This window comes from Chelmon rostratus, chromosome 3 (assembly GCF_017976325.1).
Source record: "Chelmon rostratus isolate fCheRos1 chromosome 3, fCheRos1.pri, whole genome shotgun sequence".
NCBI lineage: Eukaryota > Metazoa > Chordata > Actinopteri > Chaetodontiformes > Chaetodontidae > Chelmon > Chelmon rostratus.
In genome coordinates, this window is record NC_055660.1 from 23,654,470 (window position 1) to 23,676,343 (window position 21,874).

The following is a 21,874-nucleotide window of genomic DNA, read 5'->3' on the forward strand; positions in this document are numbered from 1 at the left end:
GCCACAATGTGTCTTTTAGAAGGAATTAACAAACAACATTTTAGCTCTTATATGTGCAGGTAAGGCCAATTTTGTTACCGTTGGATAGAGTCAGGCTAACCCCCGTTTCCAGTCTTTATGCTAAGCTAAGCTAACTGGCTGCAAGCTCCGGATCTACCATGCAGATGTGAGAATGGTATCAGTGCTCTCATCTCACCATCAGCAAGAAAGAAGAAAGGCCTTTTTCCCCAAACGTCAAACTATTCCCGAGGAGCTATTCCTCTCTATCTAACCGTCTAGCTGTCTAATCTATGCAATGTTCAGTCCAGCCATGTGATGTAATCATGAGCACTGATTCAGGCCTGACACCAAAATTTCCCACTAACTGCTGGAGAACTCTGACTCAGGTGTCATGAATGTCTCTCCCGTACGTTCCCGTAAAAAGATTCAGATTCATGAGCAGTTTGTGTACAGTGCAAATATTTTACTGACACCAGAGGAACACTAATGGCCCCTGAAAGCAAGAGCTCAAGTGGCCAGTTTCAAATCCAAGCTGCCGCATTGTTCCATAAATATTTTAACTGGAGCATCACTGGAGATCAATAAAGTTAATTAAACACGGAGAGGAAGTAGACTACCTGCCTTTATAAGACACTCTGGTAGCACTTTACAGGCAACAAGGGCTCATATGCTGTTTGTAATAAAAACCTGTTCATTCTTAATAAAGCATTTATGAATGGACAGTTATTTTAAAAAATAAAAATAACCATGCAGTGGTAGAGGAGTACGCTTTTGTTGTAGTATCTACACTCATTTAGCCCGCTCTGTCCATTAGCTGTTCTTTAAAGGATCAGGAGGGACACTCATGGACTATTTCTGCTCATGTAGCTCATTGATGTCGAGTGAAACACCTTTCACCCATTATAAATGACATTTTCTCCTCATCAACTTTGCAGTTAAAGGCGTGCATATTTTTCAGTTTGAAATAAGATGAAAGAAGAAAATCCTCATCCTTCCTTCCAGCTAAGCTAATTTGTTATGATCCCTCCACTGTGCTGCTGCGCTCAGCAAGGACACACACACCGGGATTTTGTTGCAAGAGGCGTGTACATTTGGAGGTTATCCACTTGATTTGGCTAAAGCAGAGTGATGAAGCCTCATATTATCTTCATATATACTGTATTTCAGAATGCATTTTTACACAGAACAAGGGCTCTGGATCCCCTCCCCCATCACTTATTGAAATTATTATTAAGGGATCTCTTCAGGCCCAGGATGAAGAGGACAAATGATTACAGAGACGTACATATGGGTGTGTGAGTATTGCATTAAGAGATTTTTTAAAAATCCGAATTTATCCTTCATCATACGGATCTATCTGAAGCTGATGCTCTCCTGCAGATACGTTACACACACAGCTGAAGCTGTTCCATCAGGAATATTGCACAGTTGGCATTTTCCATGTAAGCCAACATTACAGGAGCTCCAGCAGCCTGACAGACAAACAACATGCTGGAGCTGTGGCGAGTGAGGTAACCTGCAGTCCTTCGTGGTGGTTATTAAGTGGATTAACCCCTTTAGATTAGTCTCAGCCATTTCTCCCATCTGTCTACTGTTACACCACAGACCTGACACACACACACACACACACACACACACAGACAAGAGAATATACATTAGGCATTAGAAAGATGTTTACATGAGCATGCCAGCAAATCTTCTGCCACTGACCTACTGTATCTGTGCGTGACTGCACAGGCACATACGAGACACACACACACACACACACACACACACACACACACACTTAACATGAACTTGCTCCCATCACATGCTTACATTTTACTGTAAACACACGCACATAGTGGCTTCTGCCTCACATGCAAGAAAACACACAGGCACACACCCACACACACGCAAACACACACACACACTAATATGTGATTAGTCGTTGGTTATTAGTCTCAGTTGAGTGAACAGGAGACATGCAACTCATGTACAGTACTGACACAATGAGGTGGAGTTAGTGACGCGTGACTTCGTGCACAGCTGTCTGTATGGAGGGATTTAGACTAAATGTATAAGTGTGTCACTCTGTGTGTGTGTGTGACACACTGCTGACGGGGGCAGCTTTAGAGACATTTGAATTGTGGGTCGACCTCGGCACAGTTCTAAAGAAGAAGGCCACAATTGTAGCATCTACAAAAATGTGTTAAGGCTCAGATTGAAAGCTCTGGCTCTCTGCAATAACAAACTACATTATTTATAGTGACACGGTTTATTCAGTGTAATGAATGTGTAAACAACTTTAGACATTCTAATCCAAAACGGTATCAATTAATTCCTGCCATTTGTATTTCCAAAGAGCCTGCAGCCATTTGGTGACAAAGTTTTGTTTGTCATTGTAGTTGTTTTGTGTCTCTTTGCGGGCAGTTTGCTTCCCTTTGCAGCGGGTCTGTGTTTCTTTGCAGCTGTTTTGCGTCTCTCTGTGGTGGTTTTGTGTCCCTTTGTAGTCAGTTTACATCTCTTTGTGTTTGACTTTGACCAAGAAATGTTAACACCTTATCTAGAGGCCCTTCAGCCCCGTTCAGTAAACTATGATACGAACAAGCCAGCTGCCAAACATCGATTGACACCCTGATATTGAAGGTGCAACTCAAAGTACGTAAATGTCTTTTTAGTGGGATTTTTTTCCATTAAGCTTATTCTGATGAAGGCCTAAATACATTTTACAAAGAAAATCTGTACATTAGAGCAGTGTTTCTATAAAAGACCACACAGGACAAGAGCGCACATATTCCTCCGGATTTGTTGTCTCTTGATCAGCAGCAAATAATTAGAGATTAAATTAAATGAACAAAATGATAATTGTGTGACTGCATGAAAACTTACACCCTAGCCTAAAACTATCCCTGCATGTTTCAGTCTGTCATACACACTGTGACATGGCAAGCAGCCATATAATCACCTCTATCACAAGGTAGCTAGTGTTGTCAGTCACATTTTCTGTGTGTGTGTGTGTGTGTGTTGGGCAGATATCTTAAAAAAGAAAGGACTGGAACCAAAATTATTCTTCCCTGGATTTTCAGCTGCAAAAGGCCACATCTCTTTCAGCATACAGAGATTTTGCCCCATTTTTACCATTTTCAGTTCAGCACACTTTTCTTCACACTCCTGCAATGAATCCCATCCAGACTTCACTGGATTTAGTATTTGATATCTGCTAGAAGACAAGAAAAAAGTTAAAATTAAACAACATATAATTTTATCATATATTTTGGGAGGGGGGCCATTTTTTTTTAGAACTTCCAAATTGGTATTGATATTAACCACAGTAACTCAGCATATCATGCAAAATGATTTATGTGATAAGTCCACATATAAACCCTGACCCTGCTCATATTTGACTGATATCTGGAACTGCAGCAACATGCTCAACTCAAATGGCCCTCACTGTCTAGTCTTCCTCACTTGAAATAGGTACAATCCATCCTCATACAAAGCACAAATATTTCCAGGCAGACAAAAAATCAGCATGAGCCATGTCTATTTTGATACAAAGTTCTGCACATTTTCTGTTGTTAAAATAACAAATTTCAAAGATTAGGAAGTCCTACACGTTCTCCTGGAGTGCTTTCTAAATCTTACTGCGTTGCTGCTTAACCAAATGTTATTCTCAATTGCTCACCAAACATTTTTAATTACTATTTTTAGGCACTTTATACCTTTATGTGAGAGTGAAGCGGAAGATGTTGAAATTGTTGGATGGTGCCCACTCACTAAACATTTCCATATTCACATGGAACCTCTCCAAACATTTGATCCCATGCAGACTATTACTTGCATCTACTACTAAACCAAACTACTGATGAGTTTTGCTGCAGGCCTAATTCCTGCCATTAAAAAGAACAAATGCTCCATGAAACACGAATCATGTCAAGCTAATTTCAGGGGCTCAGAGTGAATCCTCTGAGAGTCAACGTGAGGTGAACTGAGACTAATTTATATTCTGCTCTCACATGATATCAGTTGACTGGATGTTAGTCAGCCTATCGATTGAACAGTTTGTAAGTTCATGTCAGGAAAGTGGCCTGGAGTGGCCCCGAACACAGTGGAACTCATTCAGAATCAATCAGCCACGAGGTCCCAGAGCAGAGGAGGGCAGCGAGAAACCACAACCACAAGTGAGGAGAAAGAGACGACTCTGCCCCCTGGGAAAAAAATCATGTCTGATATATTTCTGTTGCTTTAGCTGTGAGCTAACACACACACACACACACACACACACACACACACACACACACACACAGAGTCTAAATATCACCTGCCGAAAGTATCACTGTGACATTCTGCACAGGTGGTGACAGTGTGGCAGTCAAAACAACAACAGGCAGTCACAAACAAGATGGGTCTGTTTGCCGTTTGATGCAGATAAACGGAACAAATCATTACTCAACACCACACACTGCACGTACAGGCAAACAGATGAGCAGCAGTGCTGTGACGGCAGCAGAACCGGAGAGTGTAGAGGAAAACATGGTTTAAAAGGATAAGCAGAGGAGAGGAAATGAAAGTTAAAGAATATGTCCCTGGATCAGCAACACATACACACACAGTCAGAGACCATTTGCACTGAGCTCTTAGTAACAGTGAAGGGGGTAAAGAGTGTGAGTGGAGACAAGTGTGTTCAAAATATGGAAATTAGAGCTCTGATAATATGGCCAGACAGGTCACAACCTCACACCACATGCACACACACACACACACACACTGAACCTCCCACAGTGTTTAGAAGTGCTTCATCAGGGGGCAGAGGCAGGAGACCAGCCTGTTGGCCTGACTCCCTTCTCACTCTCTATTAGCTGCTGCTCTGAAGTCACAATGATTCTGTTGGTGCTCATGTTTTATTCCCATCTCAGTCGAGTTTCTTTAACTGCTGCAGCAACATCCTGTTCCCACAAAGATTTCATCTTAACTCGCGTGAGGTTGGACAAAACAAAGGTCGCTCCTGAATAGACCTGATGTTTGACTGATGGATAAACCAATTGTTTGTCTTTACATGGAACCGGGATGAGTGAAATGGGACAAACATTGTGTTTGAGTTTGGCTCCACCTAGTGGTTCATTTCTGTTGTATCCAGAGGTTCAGCTGTAGATTCAGTCACTCCCTACTTCCCAGCTGACTCACAAAGAGTTCATATCAGCTTTACAAATAATTATAATAAACTGAAGCCTCAATTTAATACTAACCAGTGGACCTTATGTTTGTATCAACAGCCTCAAGAAATCCCTAAGTCATAAGCAACACAAGAAATAAAAATAATTACAACTGCGGCATTATGATAAATAGTAAATTGGCTTTATTAGTGGACATTTAATACTAGTTATAAAGAGCAACTGCTTAGATTAAACTTTAAAAATAAAGAATCTTTTGAAATAAAATATTAGAACAAAGACAAGTAGGCTTGAATTACAATGTGCATACAGTAATGTTGACATTTCAAACACATCAATGAGCTTGTAAGCCTCCTAATTATACAGTCAACAGACAGACAACACAAGAGTTACAGCGAGGACTCCTTCGTACTGAACAGTGCAGGTGTCGGACCTTTCACCTGACGTTTAACAAACCACAGCAGCACCAAAGCTGCAGCCAGAGATGCGAAATCCTGCACAAACCCGAGGAGAAACTTCACCAGTGTGATTCATTTTGAACGGGGATGTGACCCCCTCTGTGTGCATCATCCAATGACTGAAAAGAAATCTAATTTACACTCTTAGTACTCGCAGAAAGCTGCCTTCGGGTTTTGTGGGGGATTTCACATCACTGAGACGATTATATATGTCAGATCAAATTCACATGCTGGGTCGCTTCATTTTCACATACATGAACCGTTCTTCAGATTAATCTCATTCTCACAGCGTCACGCAGGTGGAGCGAGCTGTGTAACACTCATAGTGGAAGGCCTGTTTTTTTAATCGCCCTGGATTACAGATTTAAGTGATTAGCAGCCTCACCTGAGTCACAGCCTTTATCACCAGGGAGGAAAACACAACAGACAAACCTTCATGTCAGCTATCCAGCTCATCTTTATCCCTCTGATACGTGCCTCAGTCCAGGCAAGACCACAGAGAATAAACATTTGGAATATGTGCACATTATGCTCCTTCATTTAATAACAGTTAAAGTCAGCTTTCTTCATTGAAAATAACAAAAAACGGAGTCGACCTAATTAGGTACCACAGCAACTTAAGCACATTAATGACTGTGTAGCAAGACAGATTAAAGACAGAGGACGAACCAAAACAGGAAACAAACATTTTCATCATGCCACTTGTGCTCTAAAAGCTGAATACTGCAATGCATTAAATAATTTAAGTTGATAAAATGACATTACATGAAAACACTTAAATCCTCAACTAGAAGACGACTGAATACTTATGAGCGACTCTCGGAGGAGTAACGGGCCCGGGTCCAAACGGCTCTTCACCACATGGTTTAAGGGGGAGTCTCATTGGTCATCAATGCACGACTGAAACCAGACTGATTTCACATTTGACCCAGATCTGTTTGGGAACGCTTACTCATCAAGTACGAGTAAGCTTCCCGACTTAGTCACTTAGCTTTGCGTAGTTAAGAGAGTCAGTTAGTCATTCAGCCACACGGGCTGAGGGAGACGTCCCACGTCTGCTGGTCCGGTTCCAGATCAGAGACTGAATCAGAGTCTGCCGGCCTGACTCTGCAGCCATGTTTCCTCCTGTAGGACGATGTGTGATGTGACAGCTGCTCCTGATGTGTGTATGTAGCTGCAGGGAAACTTGGAAGTGCTGTTCACTTTCTGATGCACAATAACCCACAAAGTCAAGTGCATTTGTCCACAATGATCCAGGTGTGTGCATCTCAGGAAGAAAGGTTCTGGGTTCTCTTCTCTATGCTTGGACATTTCTCTTTTCTTGCATCGCTCTTTAAACAGTATTGGTAGAACACATTTCAGCGTTGCTCCTATCGAGTCGATACAAGCTGCCACAGGTGTGTTTGTTGGCCTGTTGTTGCAGATGAGCAGCTCCTCCGTCCTCTAGATGCATTCCTAACACTCAGCCAAGACAGACGCCTTTCACTTGGCGTGGCGGCTCTTGGGTTGAGCTCCAGGACTGGAGGAGGAGCCAAGATGTCTCCCGTGGGTCCTCCAGCGCTGACGCAGCACAAAGTCGTAGTTGGCGGAGGTGCTCATGGCATAAAATACGTTGGCTTTGTCCGGTATCTGGAGCTCTGAGGCAGAAAGAAGAATGAAGTGATGAAGCGTTGCAGTTCATTTTCCGCTAGCCTACTTTATCTGCTTCTATTCCAGTTAGTGTTGACTGAAATTTCTCCGAACATGGAGGGTACTTTCAGAAATGTTGGCATTTCATACCTACTGAGAATGTTCACATCATTGAAGGCAATGAAAATATAATAAGAGCTGTTTTCCAGATGTGCGAGTTACATGTCTTTTTAATCAGCTTGAAATACTCCTTATCATTAGTGGTCTTTGATTGGATCACTGGCAAATTGAGATACTTGGTGCACAAAAAAAGAAAAAAAAAAGATTTGGAAAGTCCTGCTCAAGAAAAGGAGGCCTTAGAGTAAATCCTGCGGATCCTCGGATAACGTTAGACTGCTGGAGGACGTGAAGGCATTTACCTTTCCCATTGTTGAGCATCTGGCAGAGGCTGAAGTCGTGGCAGCTGACATCCTCCATGTTGTGTTTTTCAAGAGCCCTCTGAACGACCTGAGGCGTGTGGTCCTGACTGGTCAGCTGGAGATGAGACGGACATGTCAGAATACAACCCGAGCCAATCCTGTAAGACTCACTCAGAGTGCTGAGAAATGTGAAGGCCTGGGATTTCATTTGAACACAGCATCTTTGGAGGTGTTCCTAATTTTTTACATTGTTTTTTTTTTTTAGAGACACCAGCAGCTACAATGAGATCTGCCATAACTGGAAGTCAATCACGTTAAAACGCTCTTTTTTATCATCAACTTCATGATGATGAAACAATGAATTGATTTACTGAAAAAAATGTCAATTGATAAATAACTTTTAAACTTCAAACTGCTGTTAGTTGCAGCCTAAATTTATAATTTTGTCTTGAAGGGAATCTCTTTAACAGAATGAACATGGACTTTCCATGTGTGAGACTAAATCAACCAATAACACGCTGACTGACCTCGGAAATACAAGAATACAAAACCACGGTGGTTACCAGAATGCTCTTGTAGACGTTTCCATTGCTGACACACTCCACGCTGACCCTGATGATGCACGAGTCAGCAACCTGTTTGTTGTAGACGGGCAGCATGGCCTGAGGGGAGCAGCCGGACGATGACGAGTCGGGGTTCAGAACCAGAGAAGAAGAGCTGAGGTCCGGATGTGAGGAGCTGCAGGAGGAGCTGGAAAGACTGGGGGAGGAGGAGGACGGGGAGCTGGAGGAGAAATCCTCTGCAACATTGTGAAGAGAGCCTGAGAGAGACTGAGGGAAGGGAGGAGAGGGAAAATATTAACACCATGTTCAAATTTTAAACCAATGAGCCCAGCTTCTAAAGCAACTCAGCAACAAATCCCTGTGACATCTTTGATTGTTTTATGTTTCTAAGCCACACTTTGTCCCTGCTGGCCTCCACACACCCTGACTCTAAATGCAGGAGAGCATCTGGGCTCGTACCTTCAGTTTGAGTCTGAGAGGGGAGGGCTGGGGGGCGGAGAGGTCCTCCATGTCTGAACTGCTGGAGCCAGAAGATGACACGCTGATCTGGTCAGCGTGGGTCTTCCTGAGGGAGCTGTCACTGGCTGATCGCAACCTGCACGCACAAACACTTCAGTTGTGCACCTTTTCACGAAACAGCAACTGAAATTCACTTTTTAAGCATCAGGCAAACAGAGCAGGAATCTTTTAAAGGATGTTCCTCATATCTCCTCATTAACTTTTGCTTTTGCTTGTAAATGTAAAATCAAAATCAAATCTGGCCCATGTATGCCATGACTGTGTGAGTGTATTTTGATGCAGACCCAAGGACTTCGGGGTCCAACACATCTTACTTAGTGCCTGAGGGTTTATATCACAGCATTCAATGTCATGATGGGGCAGCTGTGGCTATATGCTACAGGCTAGAGGTGGTTTTGCAGACTTACGAGGCCAGTTTCTTAGTGAGCAGGCGACTGCTCCATGAGTTGGGAGAACTTGGGCAGGGGTCAACTGGAGGCTCCAGGTCTCGGGACAGCTCATAGCTTCAAGAGACACACACACATACACACACAAAAAAGCAATTAAGCAATGATGCAAACGGCTTTACAAAAGTCTTTCAGTCCACCTGTCTGTCCTCATACTGCACTGCAGTGCTGTCAGTGTGTGTCTCACCTCTCTTGGTCTGTGAGCAGTGTGTGCGCCTGCAGCCAGGCTGTGATGTGAGAGTTGACTGGAAGGATGTAGTGGGAACAAGAAGCCTGAAGCTGCCGAATCTGAGAGAGAATCTCAAACTCCTGCAAGAGAAGCAGATTAAGACCGAATAAAGACAATATACAAGTCAGCTCTCCATTAACATTCAGACAGTAATTCGTTTGAGACACCACTAGGGGGCGACACCTACCCGTCTGCGCTTCTCAAAGTTAATGAGTCCTCCCTGAGAGAGAATGAAAAACAGCCAGTGTTATTACCATGGCCTCATAAATCTGCTAAAGTACCATAAAAAAGACCAAACCAGAACAACAGGTGGGTTACAGGGTGTGATGGTTCCTCACCTCCACAGTGTCACTCAGAGCTGTGTCCAGCATGGTGAGGACGGTCAGGTACGTGCCGAGGTACGGCACCACACCACCGCCGACGTTCTGACGAGACAATTCAAGCGACATGTTTATGCGGGAAGTCCTAAATGCTGCTCTAATAGAAAATGAGCTAATGCCAGCCTCGGTGTGAAAGAAGACACAACACTGAGCTCAGTAATGCCAGTGACAAACAACTGACAAGACAACGCCATCACTGTTTAAACAAAGTGAATATGGGGGCATAAAACGTTCTACGCACAGCCGCACCCGGGTTAAGTAAACTGCCGAACTGTGGGAAACAGAGTGCACGCCAGCTTTAATGCCCCACACTACGTAAGGGGGTAAACAGTCATGTGAGATTCAAGTGTGCAAACTTTTTCCATCAAAATCACAGATTGAAAAAAGAAGAGGGAACTGCAACTCCAGTGTCTATTTTAGCAAACTGGCTAAAGTTGGCGACCTGGCAACATGTGACTTTTAGGGAAGTAGACGAGCAGAGAATCACAGACCTCTGACTTTCATTTTTACAGGCTGGCACTGCTGACATATTCACTTTCTTTTGGTGGTCAAACCTGAAACTGAGGAACCACATGGTTATTTCCAAACAAACCCATCTTACCATCTGTCTGGACGCTGAGCAGAGCCGGGGGGATTTGGAGCCCGGGGTGGCACTGCCATCTGGGTGACTCCCGTCCTGCAGAAAACAGACAAATAAAGAGTCCAGTCAACTATAAGACAAACTAAATAACTATAAATCAGGGCGTTAATGTGAGAATCCTGGGTGTGACCTGACAACTAAGCATGAACATGTTACATAACTGTTTCTTCTGCGGGTTGAGCACCTGCTGACAGGGTGCTGCTGGGTGTGGGAGGGTGCCACCGCATTGCAGGCTGTGTGACAAATACAATCACAGTCACACAGTTACAGCCTATTGTGCAGCTTACGCCCTCAGGTTTGCACTGTGTGTGAGCGCATTCATCAGGGAAGTATAAGACAATATGTACTCAATAAAATTAATAACTACTGATTAGCACTGGTGCCCAATGTCCATTTGTGGTGTTATTTGTGTTGGCTGCTAACAATGGCCTTTTTATGCTTTTAGAGAAACCGGGGCTGCTCATAACACTATCGCTAAATAAACACTCATATCAATTGTTTTTCACAGGGAGCAAAGGACAGAGAGCGGCAGGTGAGCTGGACAATGAACACTCATTCAGTCTCACAGGAAAACTGCAGCACGTAACAAACTATTAGAGGCCATTTGTACACAAGCATTCAATAAGTGGATTTACTTCATTCGATGTTTAAAAACCTTTCTGAGAATCATACTGACAGGTAGATGTGTGTACAGGTTGCAACAGTTGTTTCAATACTGCATGTCGTTACCTCCACCAGGATCTCTCTGCTGGTTAGCACACAGTTCTCATCAGGGAAGGTCTCGCACAAGTGGTCAAAAGTGGCCATGCTTTCCCTGAAACCAAACAAATTCAATTTTTTAAGACTTTTTGTACAGTCAATATTCACCTTGAACAAGGCTGCAGATCAATTATTCAGGGAAGCTTAGAGATGTCTGTTAGTTAAATTAAAAAAACGACAGCATGGTGGCTTACCTGCTGACAGCAGCCCAGGTCTTCTTGAGGCGATACACAGCGTTGGACTGCAGGGCTGAGAGGATGGCCCGCAGAGAGGAGAAATTCTTCAGCTGTCTGCACTCCTGCAGACAGAAAACAGAAAATAACAAAAAAAGCAGTTCTGTTATGCTTTTCTGACAACATTCATTTATGTCACTTGATTGTAAACTGAAAATGTTTGTGGACCCTAACCTGCGCGATGGCGATCCACCTCTCGATGACGCACGCTCTGTGGGCGGGGCTGGTGTGAGTGCAGTTGGGTGAGCTCAGGGCACTGGACGGGTACAGAAAGGCGGAGGAGGAGCTGGGTGACGAGATGGGAGAGGAGGTGGAGGGGCTGGGAGAGGACGGGCAGAGGAGCGAGGTGATGACACGGTTGGTGACGGCGTTGAACTGGGAGATGGTGGCGCGGACGGTGGGCGCCAGGTTTCGGTTTTCCTTCTTGTCGCGCTGGGACCAGACGCAGCCCAGGCAGTGGAAGGGCACGGCTCTGACGAACAGCTCCTGAGGGAGACACGATGACGTGAATGAGAGACCCATGGTGACACAGAACGGAGCTTTGAGATATTTGTTAATGAAACCTACAGCGTCCAGTCTGGTCAGCTGCTCCGCCACTGCTCTCACAGGGAAGTCCATAAAGTTACATTTGTCTTCGTCCTTAGTGGACCTCTCTCCTCCGTCCTCCTGGTCTCTGTGCTCCGGCCGCAACGATGGACTGTTGTGCTCTGACGCAGGCTGGCTGCAATCTGTCAGACACAACAAACCATGAATAATAATGGATGCTATATTCACTACAGCTCAATACACACATCTACAGCAGCTACAGCAGCCTATCACAGAGTGAGGATCAAAATTGTGATAAATTATACTAAATTCTAGATAATCTGAAACTGATCTACGATGAATAAAAACTTGGATAACTGACTTTATATGCAGTTGAGTGTAACAGATGGATAGTCTGCAAAACTCCCACATTATTCCTCTATAATGAAAATCTATGCAGATCTACCTAATGCATCCTGTGTCTACAGTGCGCACAGACGCCACCATGACAGCACAGCAGCCTGCCGTTCATGGTGGCAGAGCATAAACAAACCCCATCACATCTCCCACTCCCCTGCACCTTGTTCCTGGAGCCTCTTGAGGAGGGTCTCCGCGGTCTGAGCCAAGCGTCTGAAGCAGAGCCGATGCCGCAAGTGGACACACAACAGCCGGAGGGCCTGGTACTGAGGGGGCTCATGGAAGTCTTCAGTGTACTCCTCCAGCCACAGCCTGATCACTGGGGGTAAGGTGCTGAGGGGATGATCAGGGAAATTAATTAGAGTTCGTGACAGTGTTAGTCATAAACTTGTCCAGGTGGATGTTTGTGATTAACGGAGGCCTGCGCAAAACTGACATCATTTGTGACAGAGAAATAAAATAATAATATTTGTTCATTTGTGCGGCAAAGTCTCATGAAGTGCAGAACAATGCAAAGCTCTGAATGAGTGACCACACTCACCTGCGTGGGCACACAGTGTTATCTAGGTTGGCGATTGAGTCCTCTCTGTGGAAAAGTAAACACATTTGCGCATCAGCTGAGGATGAAAATTCAACGATGATCACCACATGGAAGGATAACATGGTTACCAAGTGGTGACAGAAAGCATCCTGTAAACAACCAAGGTCCAAGGTTTAATGCTCCATAAGTGTTCATCCTGTGGAAATGTCCTGCAACACCCTGCAGAGACACCGTGGCCTTGGTATATAGTGATGAGTGTCTCTCTCAGGGGTCAGTAATGGTGTCATAAACATGGGAAATGACGCAGATTGTCATGCTGTCACATTTGTAGGAACATGGCCAACAAGTTTTATAACAGCGAGCAAATCAAAGAACATGAGAGTATGTAAACAAGCTGTAAGATATACGGCACCTATCACGCGACAGAACAGCTGGTTTACCAGTTAACGACAGCAGCATCCTGTACCAAATCCTGTGAGGCAAAGGAGGGAGAACGCATGTCCCAGGCTGTCCCTGAGGATGACCTCACCTACAGCTCACAGGAAGCCTGTTGCCACCAGCATCACAGATATGAGGGCGGCTGTTTGACACATAATACATGAAGTGAACAGCGCTGACGGCCACGGTTTCGCACAGGCGGCCATCTGCAGCACATTGAGCTGAGCTGTAAGGACTTGGGCCAGTAGACCAGGCGGGTTCTCCGGACCGGATCTGACCCTGTTTTAGCAAGCGTTGCTTGCTGCAGAAGAACATTCCTCACTTAGTCTAATTAAATCTCAGAGTCGGCTGGGTGTGGAGGGCGTAGTCATGACCACTCAGGCATGGAGCAGCACTCCTGACTGCTTCCTGCAGTTAAAACACCTGTCATAGAAACTTCCCTGGCATCAATAGAGGCTTGCTTTGTGAATAGCTGAGGCGACGTAAACAGGGTGTTAAATAGCTGTCATCCTTAGAAATAGATATGTGCATCTGGCATGTTGAAAAACCTGGTTACGCATACGCTCCACTTCAATTTGTATACAGCGATGACCTATTTAAAAAGTAGCACACACTGAAATCACAAATCATTGTCAGTGAGTTAAGCAGATCTCAATATTAAAGCCCTCAGATTGTTATGCGGCTTCTGATAAGGAGACCTTAAGGTGTCCTTGAGGGCAAGAATTATGAACTTACTTAACTACGTAAGCTTACAAATACATGTCCCTTTTATCATTATATCATAAATCCATGTGATTTAGCCTTTGGAACATAAGCAAACAGAAAATATAAGCAGCTTGTAAGTCAATTCTTTCTTTAAAAGAACGGTTAACTTGGAGGTTTTCCTGCCGAGAGCAAGCTGAAAAGATTAATTACACTCACGTGCCAGTTGGTTAGCTTAGCTTAGCACAAAGGCTGGAAACAGATGGAAACAGCTAGCCTGGCTCCCTCCAAAGATCAAAATCTGCCCTCAGCACGTCCAAAGCTTTTTATTGTTGTATCTTGTTTGTTATCATCTAGCAAATCACACCAAGTAAAACTACAACTTGTAGTTTTTACTCTCTCTGACTACTCTTCAAAGTATAACATGTTAATTAGTGAGCTTTAGAAATGCTGGTCGGCTAATTTTGTTACCTTCGGAGAGACCTGTATCCCCATTTCCAGTCTTTATGCTAAGCTAAGCTAATGGCTGCTGGTACCAGCTTCATATCAACTGGACAGACGCAGGTGTTACTGATCTTTTCATCCAACTCTTAGTAAGAAAGCAAATAAGTATTTCCAAAAAACGTCTGAGTATTCTTTTTAAAAAGGGTCTCCATTTGGATAAATCTTTGGTTCTAAACTGAGCAGATCCCCGAGTCCAACAGCAACAGTGACCTCCTATGTGGGCTTGCAGTCCAGACGACTGAGCCCGCATGGTTTCAGTGACTCACTTGTGTGGACGGATTCTCACCTCTGAAACAGCAGCTCGATGAGGGTGCTGGCGGAGGTGAAGGCCCTGTAGGTGGAGAGGAAAACACGGATGAAGTCGGGCTCCTGGTGCTCGGGGTCCAGCAGGTGGGTGACCAGACGCTCCAGGGTGGCGGCCTTCAGCCTGCGCACCTTCACCGTGTGGTACTGGACGAAGCTGAAGGCTGTAGGGAGCTCTGGCGTGTCGGAGGGCGGCAGGACGGGCTCCCTGCGCAGCGTGACGCCAAACACGGCCCCGTCCTCCTCCTCCTCCCCCCACTCCTGCACCGGGTCCTGCAGGGGAGAATGCAAGGTCATTAAGAGCTGGAAAATAATGAGCCACACACACACGATACAGTCTGCTACTCTGCTCCTTTCTCCACGATATGGCCGATAATATGGACTTTAATGTGCTTGAAAACAGATACACAAGAATTCATTGAGCTTTGAGAGAGACGACTAGAAGCACTTTTAGAAGGTTTGAAAGTTTTTTTTAATCCCTAACAGTCGCAGGGCCTCATCGCCCTACTGCGACATATACATCTCATCACACACCTCATGAGGAAGGCATCAAGCCTTCAGACATCATGAGTAATTTCACTAAAAAGGTTAAAGGTCAGCGTCGATGAATCTCATTCTTGAGATTCGGCTTGTGACCCAGCCTTGAGCGCTGACGCAGACAGACACCTGGTGACTGGGCCGACGATGAGGCACAGAGGCATTCAATGGAACGTTTGTTTATGTCCACAAACACGGGGACAATGCATTGAACCGTGACACAGTTTTTTCTTAATTCAATTCTAACGTTGTCTGGAGTGTCTTGGTGGCCGGATGGCATGGTCACAACTGAGTACATCTGTTTAAGTCTTAAAAAAATAGCCTGATTATCCTCAAGTATTGAATATCTTTAGCTGCAAATACAGCCGCAATGATTAGTTGTCAATTATCAAATTAATCAACAATTCCAGCCTCTTGAATATGAATATTTTCTGGTTTCTTTATGCCTCTATGACAATAAACTGTAACATGTCACAGTGAGACGTGTGTCCTCTACAGTACATCGTGACATCTCTAACTGAATAGAAACTGTGTGTATTGTTTACTTCAAATGCTATACAACCTTACAAGTATAAAAATAATTATATAACATACTGTAAATTCTAAAAGTCTCTATATAAAAGCCAGTAAGCAGTCCCATTCTCAGTCTCTATGACAGGCTATACAAATACAACTGACTGGACTATAATAATACTGTAATCATGTCAGTCCAGTGTCAGTGACAGTGCACCAGAAGCCAGAGTGAGACAAGACAGCAAGAAGCATGATGCTGCTCTGGAATGATCTCCGGGACATGACTGGCAGAGACACTGTGTCTATCCAGGCTGTAAGTCAGCGCTGTGTTATCTGGCACATGTGGAACAATGTTAGCAGATCATGCCTGGAAACACCTGACATCACATGAGAGAAACTCAGACAGATCCCAGCGTGCTCGCTGCTGGATCCACCAGCCCTGAACGAAGCCCTTCTATCAGTGTGTTTGTCCATGTTTCACACGGAGCCAGCCTCACATCTGGAACAGCACAGCAGACTAAGAGCTGGATAAAATGACAGCCTCAAACTTTACTCCAACTCGTTACTGGTGGCAGAGCACATGTCATTCAACCTACCATCGATAAGTGCCATTTTCCCATGTTCGTCTGACTCTCGGAGAGAACAAATCCTCAAATCCTCTCTGTGTGAACGGCCTCAGACGCAGGTGAGAGATTAATCCGCAGCGCCGGCAGGAATCAGGGATGAAGCTCCCTCCTCCGACACTTCACTTCAGTCTGATTGATATCTGACGCTCGCATTTTGGACAACTAACGTGACAAAGTACGACACGATGACAAAGTGAAGAATTATGTCCAGACGTGGTAGTCAGCAGGCACTGGACGGACTAGTTTGAGAAGGAGGCGGAGGACAGGGAGTGACCGCACTTCACTGGGCGGGGCCAAAGCGACAGGTGTGGGTAGCTGACCAATGAGAATACAGGGACTGATGGCATCATATATTATTATGCAGAATTTAGACATGAGGCAGCGACTGGGAGAGATGATAATAATGATACCACAAATATTGGTCAGCCTGAAAAAAAAAAGTAAAAAGTTAGAGGGAGCTTGAAACTGAAAGCTTGTCCTTTTATTGCACTTAAGTGATTATTTTCTTTGGTTTGTGGGTTTTTCTTGGGTAAGCTGCAAAAGAAACAACTGGATGGATATATGGTTTGTGAATTACATATGTCATCATTGAGCAGAGTATTGAGAACTGTACCTCCACACAGCTTTCATATTATCACTGATTTCATTCATGCACTATTATAGCAGCGGCAGCAGCAGGAACAGCTGCCTAGTACAACTATCTACAGGATAGGTAGTGGTATAAACTAATGGGGGGTCAACCTGCCCAGTGGTGGAAAAGCAGGCATTCAAACCCTTCAAAATGTACTGTTTACACATTATAAAAATATTTCCTGCAAGGGCTCATTCTTTTGCAACTGAAGCATAAATCAAAGACCATATGGTGCTAGGTCTAATCAGTTCAGGTGGCGGACTAAACTGCAGTTTATTGTATGTTTTAAGTAGCTTGACACGTCAGCTGTAAGACTTCTCCAAAATTGAGAGGAGTAACAGTTTAAAAGGTCCTAAAACACAGAAATGTTTAAGTGAGGGATGTTGATGCAAGTTGTCGCAAGTCTTCATGATGGATTATGACGTCTTGCAGAGCGACAAGTTGGAAGAAATTCTAAACAAAGGTCAAGTAAGAAATGTGCTGTCATTCTGTCATGAAGGAGACCAGCTGTGTGAGGTCCAGCAGAGCCAGGGTTCACACCGCGAGAGGAAAGCTGTGAAGTGGTGTGATGGTTCATATCACAGCCTCACTTTTCTTGAAGCAGACGATAAAAAGTGGAGCCACAACCCCACTTACTATAACCACTGTGCTGGTTGACCTTAAAACCCTTTATACAAAATATGAAAAGAGGTTATGAGCTGTTCCGATGCTTGACTGTCTATAGCAAGTGTTAGTATAAGACTTGCACTATGAGGGCTTTCAGCATTTCTTGTGTGCATTAATACCCATTGGTGCACAACTGTAATGGTGCATTGTGTTAAATTTTAAAAAGTGCTACCAAAAACACTGAATCCAAGACATCACAAGTGTGGCTGTATTCCATCTTTAGGTCCAGCTGATGACATATGTCATAGACGTTATCACAGTAGACATACTGTGTCTGACTAGTCTTAGAAATAGAGACAATGCTGTGACATCTGATGACCAAACTGTACACAAACTAGTCCACTTTCTTCAGGCTCTCTGTCTGGATCAGCAACAGGCCCGGCAGCTTTAAACCTGCTCCACATGTTTATTTTCAGTTGTGCAAAAACACCTATGACAATTTTACAGCAAGAGATTCAATTCAAGATGCAGGAGGAAAAGCTCTGTGTGCTAGAGGTGAGAAGCTGAATTCGGGACATCAGCATGATTCAGTGTCGCTGGCTCTAAAGAATCCAGTCGGGACGGTTTTTCACGACGGCCTCCAGCCTTCGTTCCTGCCCGTGGTGTCAGGGGTGTGGTGGGGACATACCGCATGGAACAGGTCTGTTCTGCTCCTAAAAGCTATCAGCAACTCTGTGACTTCAAGGTAGCACATAACCAAGACAGCAAGAGAGGTCGGCGCTGCTGGAAGCACTGATTTTCATTCCATTCAGAGGCAATATGACGAGCAGCATCACACCGTGCTAACACTGAGCGGCTCAGCAGATGGATGTCTTTAAATCAGGCTGTTCGCTGCTCTTTTAGCTCACAGCGAAGAATGAGCTTTTTGTTGCTCTAATGAGTCTCTGTCTCCCTGAACTAAGATTCTACCATCGTCCCTCCACGTTTGCCCATGCCACCCAGCCTCCCTCCACAGAGGCTGAACAAAAGAGCAGAGAAGCAGCTCCCGGAGAGACCTCAATTAGAACTCATTAGACACGTGAATGGGCGATGAGGTGGCATGCAAGCAACCAGCGGAAACAAAGCGATGTCGAAACATGCTGAGGCTGTTTGTGCAAAACTTCACATGATTAAAAAGGCTTCTTTTAGCTGGAAACACACAACACACCCACAGAAACGTGATCTACTTCCTGGAGACTCAGCTGTAGTTCCTTCTCGGTGGCACTGATTAACATCTTTGACGACGTCCTCAGCAGAAAAATGTTGAGCTGAATGGGAACATCAGCAAAAGTTCCCAGAAAGGAACCTGACGTAAGCAATGACTGAGTATATGACAGTCACTCCGTCACACACGGGTGACTGAACAGGAGCACACAACACACACCCAGCTTCGTTACACACACTTCATCGTGTTCTGTCAATAAATCGATTAATAGCTGATTAGGAAATCAATCAATCAATCAATCTCTATTTCTATAATCGATTGATCCTTAAAGTCCATTAGCAAGTAATAATGCCAAATATTTGCAGTACCGACGAAACTTAGGTGATTAACTGATTAGTCCCTGGACATAAAATTATTTTGATAATGTTTGTATTGTAATTTTTAATTAGTTTAAAATCATTTTAAAGCAAAAATGGCAAAAATCACTCATCCCTGCTTCTCAAATGTGAACAGTGTTTTGTTTTTTTAGTCTTTCATTGTCGTCTACCAAAGATTCATGAGAAAATCCTCTTTCATGAAAAGACTGGCTGCTTTTCTTTGTTTTATATCACTGTACATTTAATATCTTTGAGTTTTGGACTGTTGGACAAAACAAAGAACTTGATATGATGCGATGGGCTCTGGGAAATTGTGATGGGATTTTTTTAGGGGGGGGGGCAGTTTACATTTAAGGTCATGGCTCAGAAATATTAATATTGAGCTTATTTCTGTGTGTGTGACTTCTCTCATGCTCTGAGGGACCAAAGGCTTGAAGGCTTGGACAGTAATGAGTGTTTACAGTGGAGATAAACGTATTCATGCTTTGACTTCTTTGATTTAACAAAACATTCTGCGACTCCTGAACTTGTTTGAAATGTGAGATGAGTCTGTAAACTACAGTAAAATGGATGAGAGTAAGAGTTTTAGTGAAGTGACCCCAGGATCAGCTGTTACAGTAAACTGTAACACAACAGGTGGATCTCTTAACTGACAGTACACAGAAACCTTGTGTAGCTTCTCACCTCATGCTGTCCATCAGTGTCCAAGAGCTGGAATCCGGTCAGCCACACGCCGGGCTCCGTGTCCATGTGGACGTCCACGCAGTGACTCGGCCTGAGCCACAGCAGCTTCTTCATCCTGCCCACCCTGCTGCGGAGGCCGCGGGGCTCCCCTCCATCACCGCCTCCACACACAGGAAGAATGGTCCTCATCTCTCGCTCTGTGTCACGCTACGGGCCCACACACCTCGTCAGATCTCCCCCACGCTGGCTGCCGCATCTGTGCCAGGGAGGAGAGCGTGAAAACACTGGTTTGATTCTAGGTTTATTCCAGCGATCACAGGAAGCGTCCAGGTCAGCTGTAAGCGGGACACACTTTTAAACCTCCTGTTCTCTACTGTTTGAATTTAACTAAACAAAGATCAGTGCTATGAATCTGGGTCAGCGGTAGCTGAATTCGAGCACAGAATTCATTAGATTCACCACACTGGGGCAGAAATATGGTTAATGTTTCTGCTAATCTCAATTCCTTAGGAGCAGCACAGCATGGACAACATAAATACCCTAAATCATTGAATTCCCTTCATAGCAAAAGTCAGTTTGTCTAAACTGATTGAGGAATCGACAATTTTATAGCTGGCAACAATTTCTGCAATTTCAATACACTCTCAAATGGCAACATCACAAGACCAGTGAAAACATGAAGGCTGTGATGAGATACAATGTATAACTTTGTGATCAATGCTCAATATAACCAGAAAATATGTCTTTATAAAATCTCACATATTCAACAATACACAAACAATGACCACTACTGAGATCAATGTTTCCTCTCCAGCATCCCCAAGAAAAGGCTCAGCATTCAGAAAACACTTGTTACAATAAACATCACCTAAAAAATAACAGGCTACTCAACCATAATTTTGCTTCTCTTGAGTGTTCGTCTCCTGAATCCTGATGAAGAGCGCGTTCAGAGCTGTACACGTCCAGCCAGAATATTCAGCAGGGATGGTGTGAAAGTTGGAAGGAAGAGACTCTGGCATTTATTACTGAGGACGGATTGTTCTTTGTGTTTGTGGGTGGATGATGCTCTGCGCGCATGTCTGTGAGTGTGTGTGTGTGAGTGAGTGAGTTGGAATGGCCTCCTCCCTCTTTGGCTGTACACTGAGATGTATAATTGTCCCATTTTGACTGCATACCATCATTCCAGTTCAATGCCTGCCTCATTAGAATTAAGCAAACTCTGCCCTCTTTTTCACCTGGGCATGAAGAGTGACACCAGCACTGCAGCATACAAGTGGAGGATTTGTCTCTGCTGACAGAGTGCACACACACGCACACGCACACACATGCACAATCATCCACACTGGCTGCATGAAACTGCAGCTGATCTGAATGATACCGAAGAGTTTGCTGTAGCTGTCATGGACTGAAACGCGTCTTACCTGCCTGTGAGCTGCAGGACACAGGTGAGGCAGGGTGAACCGATAAAAACGTGTCAGCCTGACACGGCTGGAACTCTACTCGGGCTGCTGATGCATGCTGGGGGGAAGCCTGGGGGCCGGAGATGTTGAGGAAACTCGCGTTTCTGGCAGAGAAAATCAAAATCGGCACCAGGCCGCGCAGGCCCGCCTCCTCTCCCTGATTGGTCGAGCAGCTGAGAAGAAAAACACCAATCAACTGATTGCTTACCGCTTACTGAGGAGAACCGAGAATGTATTGATTGATTGTCGATATGCTTGGCTTGTATATCAGCAGATCAGCATCCAACATGATGGAGGTTCTTTGCAGGCTGTGGATCATTCAATCAAACTTTATTTGTGTTTAATATTTTACTCTATGTTCTATCTGTTCGATGAGAT

At 44.4% G+C, this 21,874-nt stretch overlaps 1 protein-coding gene across 3 annotated transcripts; it reads right to left on the reverse strand.

Moving 5' to 3' along the window:
- Positions 1–5,321: 5,321 nt before the first annotated feature.
- Positions 5,322–21,550, reverse strand: LOC121604200 (ral guanine nucleotide dissociation stimulator-like 1). Of its 3 annotated transcripts, none has more exons than XM_041933649.1 (18): positions 21,458–21,550; positions 20,037–20,292; positions 14,842–15,131; positions 12,912–12,956; positions 12,534–12,703; positions 11,996–12,156; positions 11,603–11,914; positions 11,390–11,493; positions 11,166–11,250; positions 10,398–10,472; positions 9,755–9,841; positions 9,604–9,636; positions 9,375–9,496; positions 9,149–9,244; positions 8,682–8,817; positions 8,223–8,489; positions 7,660–7,774; positions 5,322–7,248 (listed from the first exon to the last, which is right to left on the reverse strand). In XM_041933649.1, the coding sequence occupies exons 2-18, from the start codon at positions 20,223–20,225 to the stop codon at positions 7,094–7,096; spliced, it is 2,442 nt and encodes an 813-aa protein (XP_041789583.1). In that variant the 5' UTR covers positions 20,226–20,292; positions 21,458–21,550; the 3' UTR covers positions 5,322–7,093. The 3 variants fall into 3 exon arrangements, with proteins under 3 accessions (XP_041789583.1, XP_041789582.1, XP_041789584.1); XM_041933648.1 differs by lacking the exon at positions 21,458–21,550 and adding an exon at positions 20,929–21,018; XM_041933650.1 differs by lacking the exons at positions 20,037–20,292; positions 21,458–21,550 and adding an exon at positions 16,505–16,759.
- Positions 21,551–21,874: the final 324 nt, after the last annotated feature.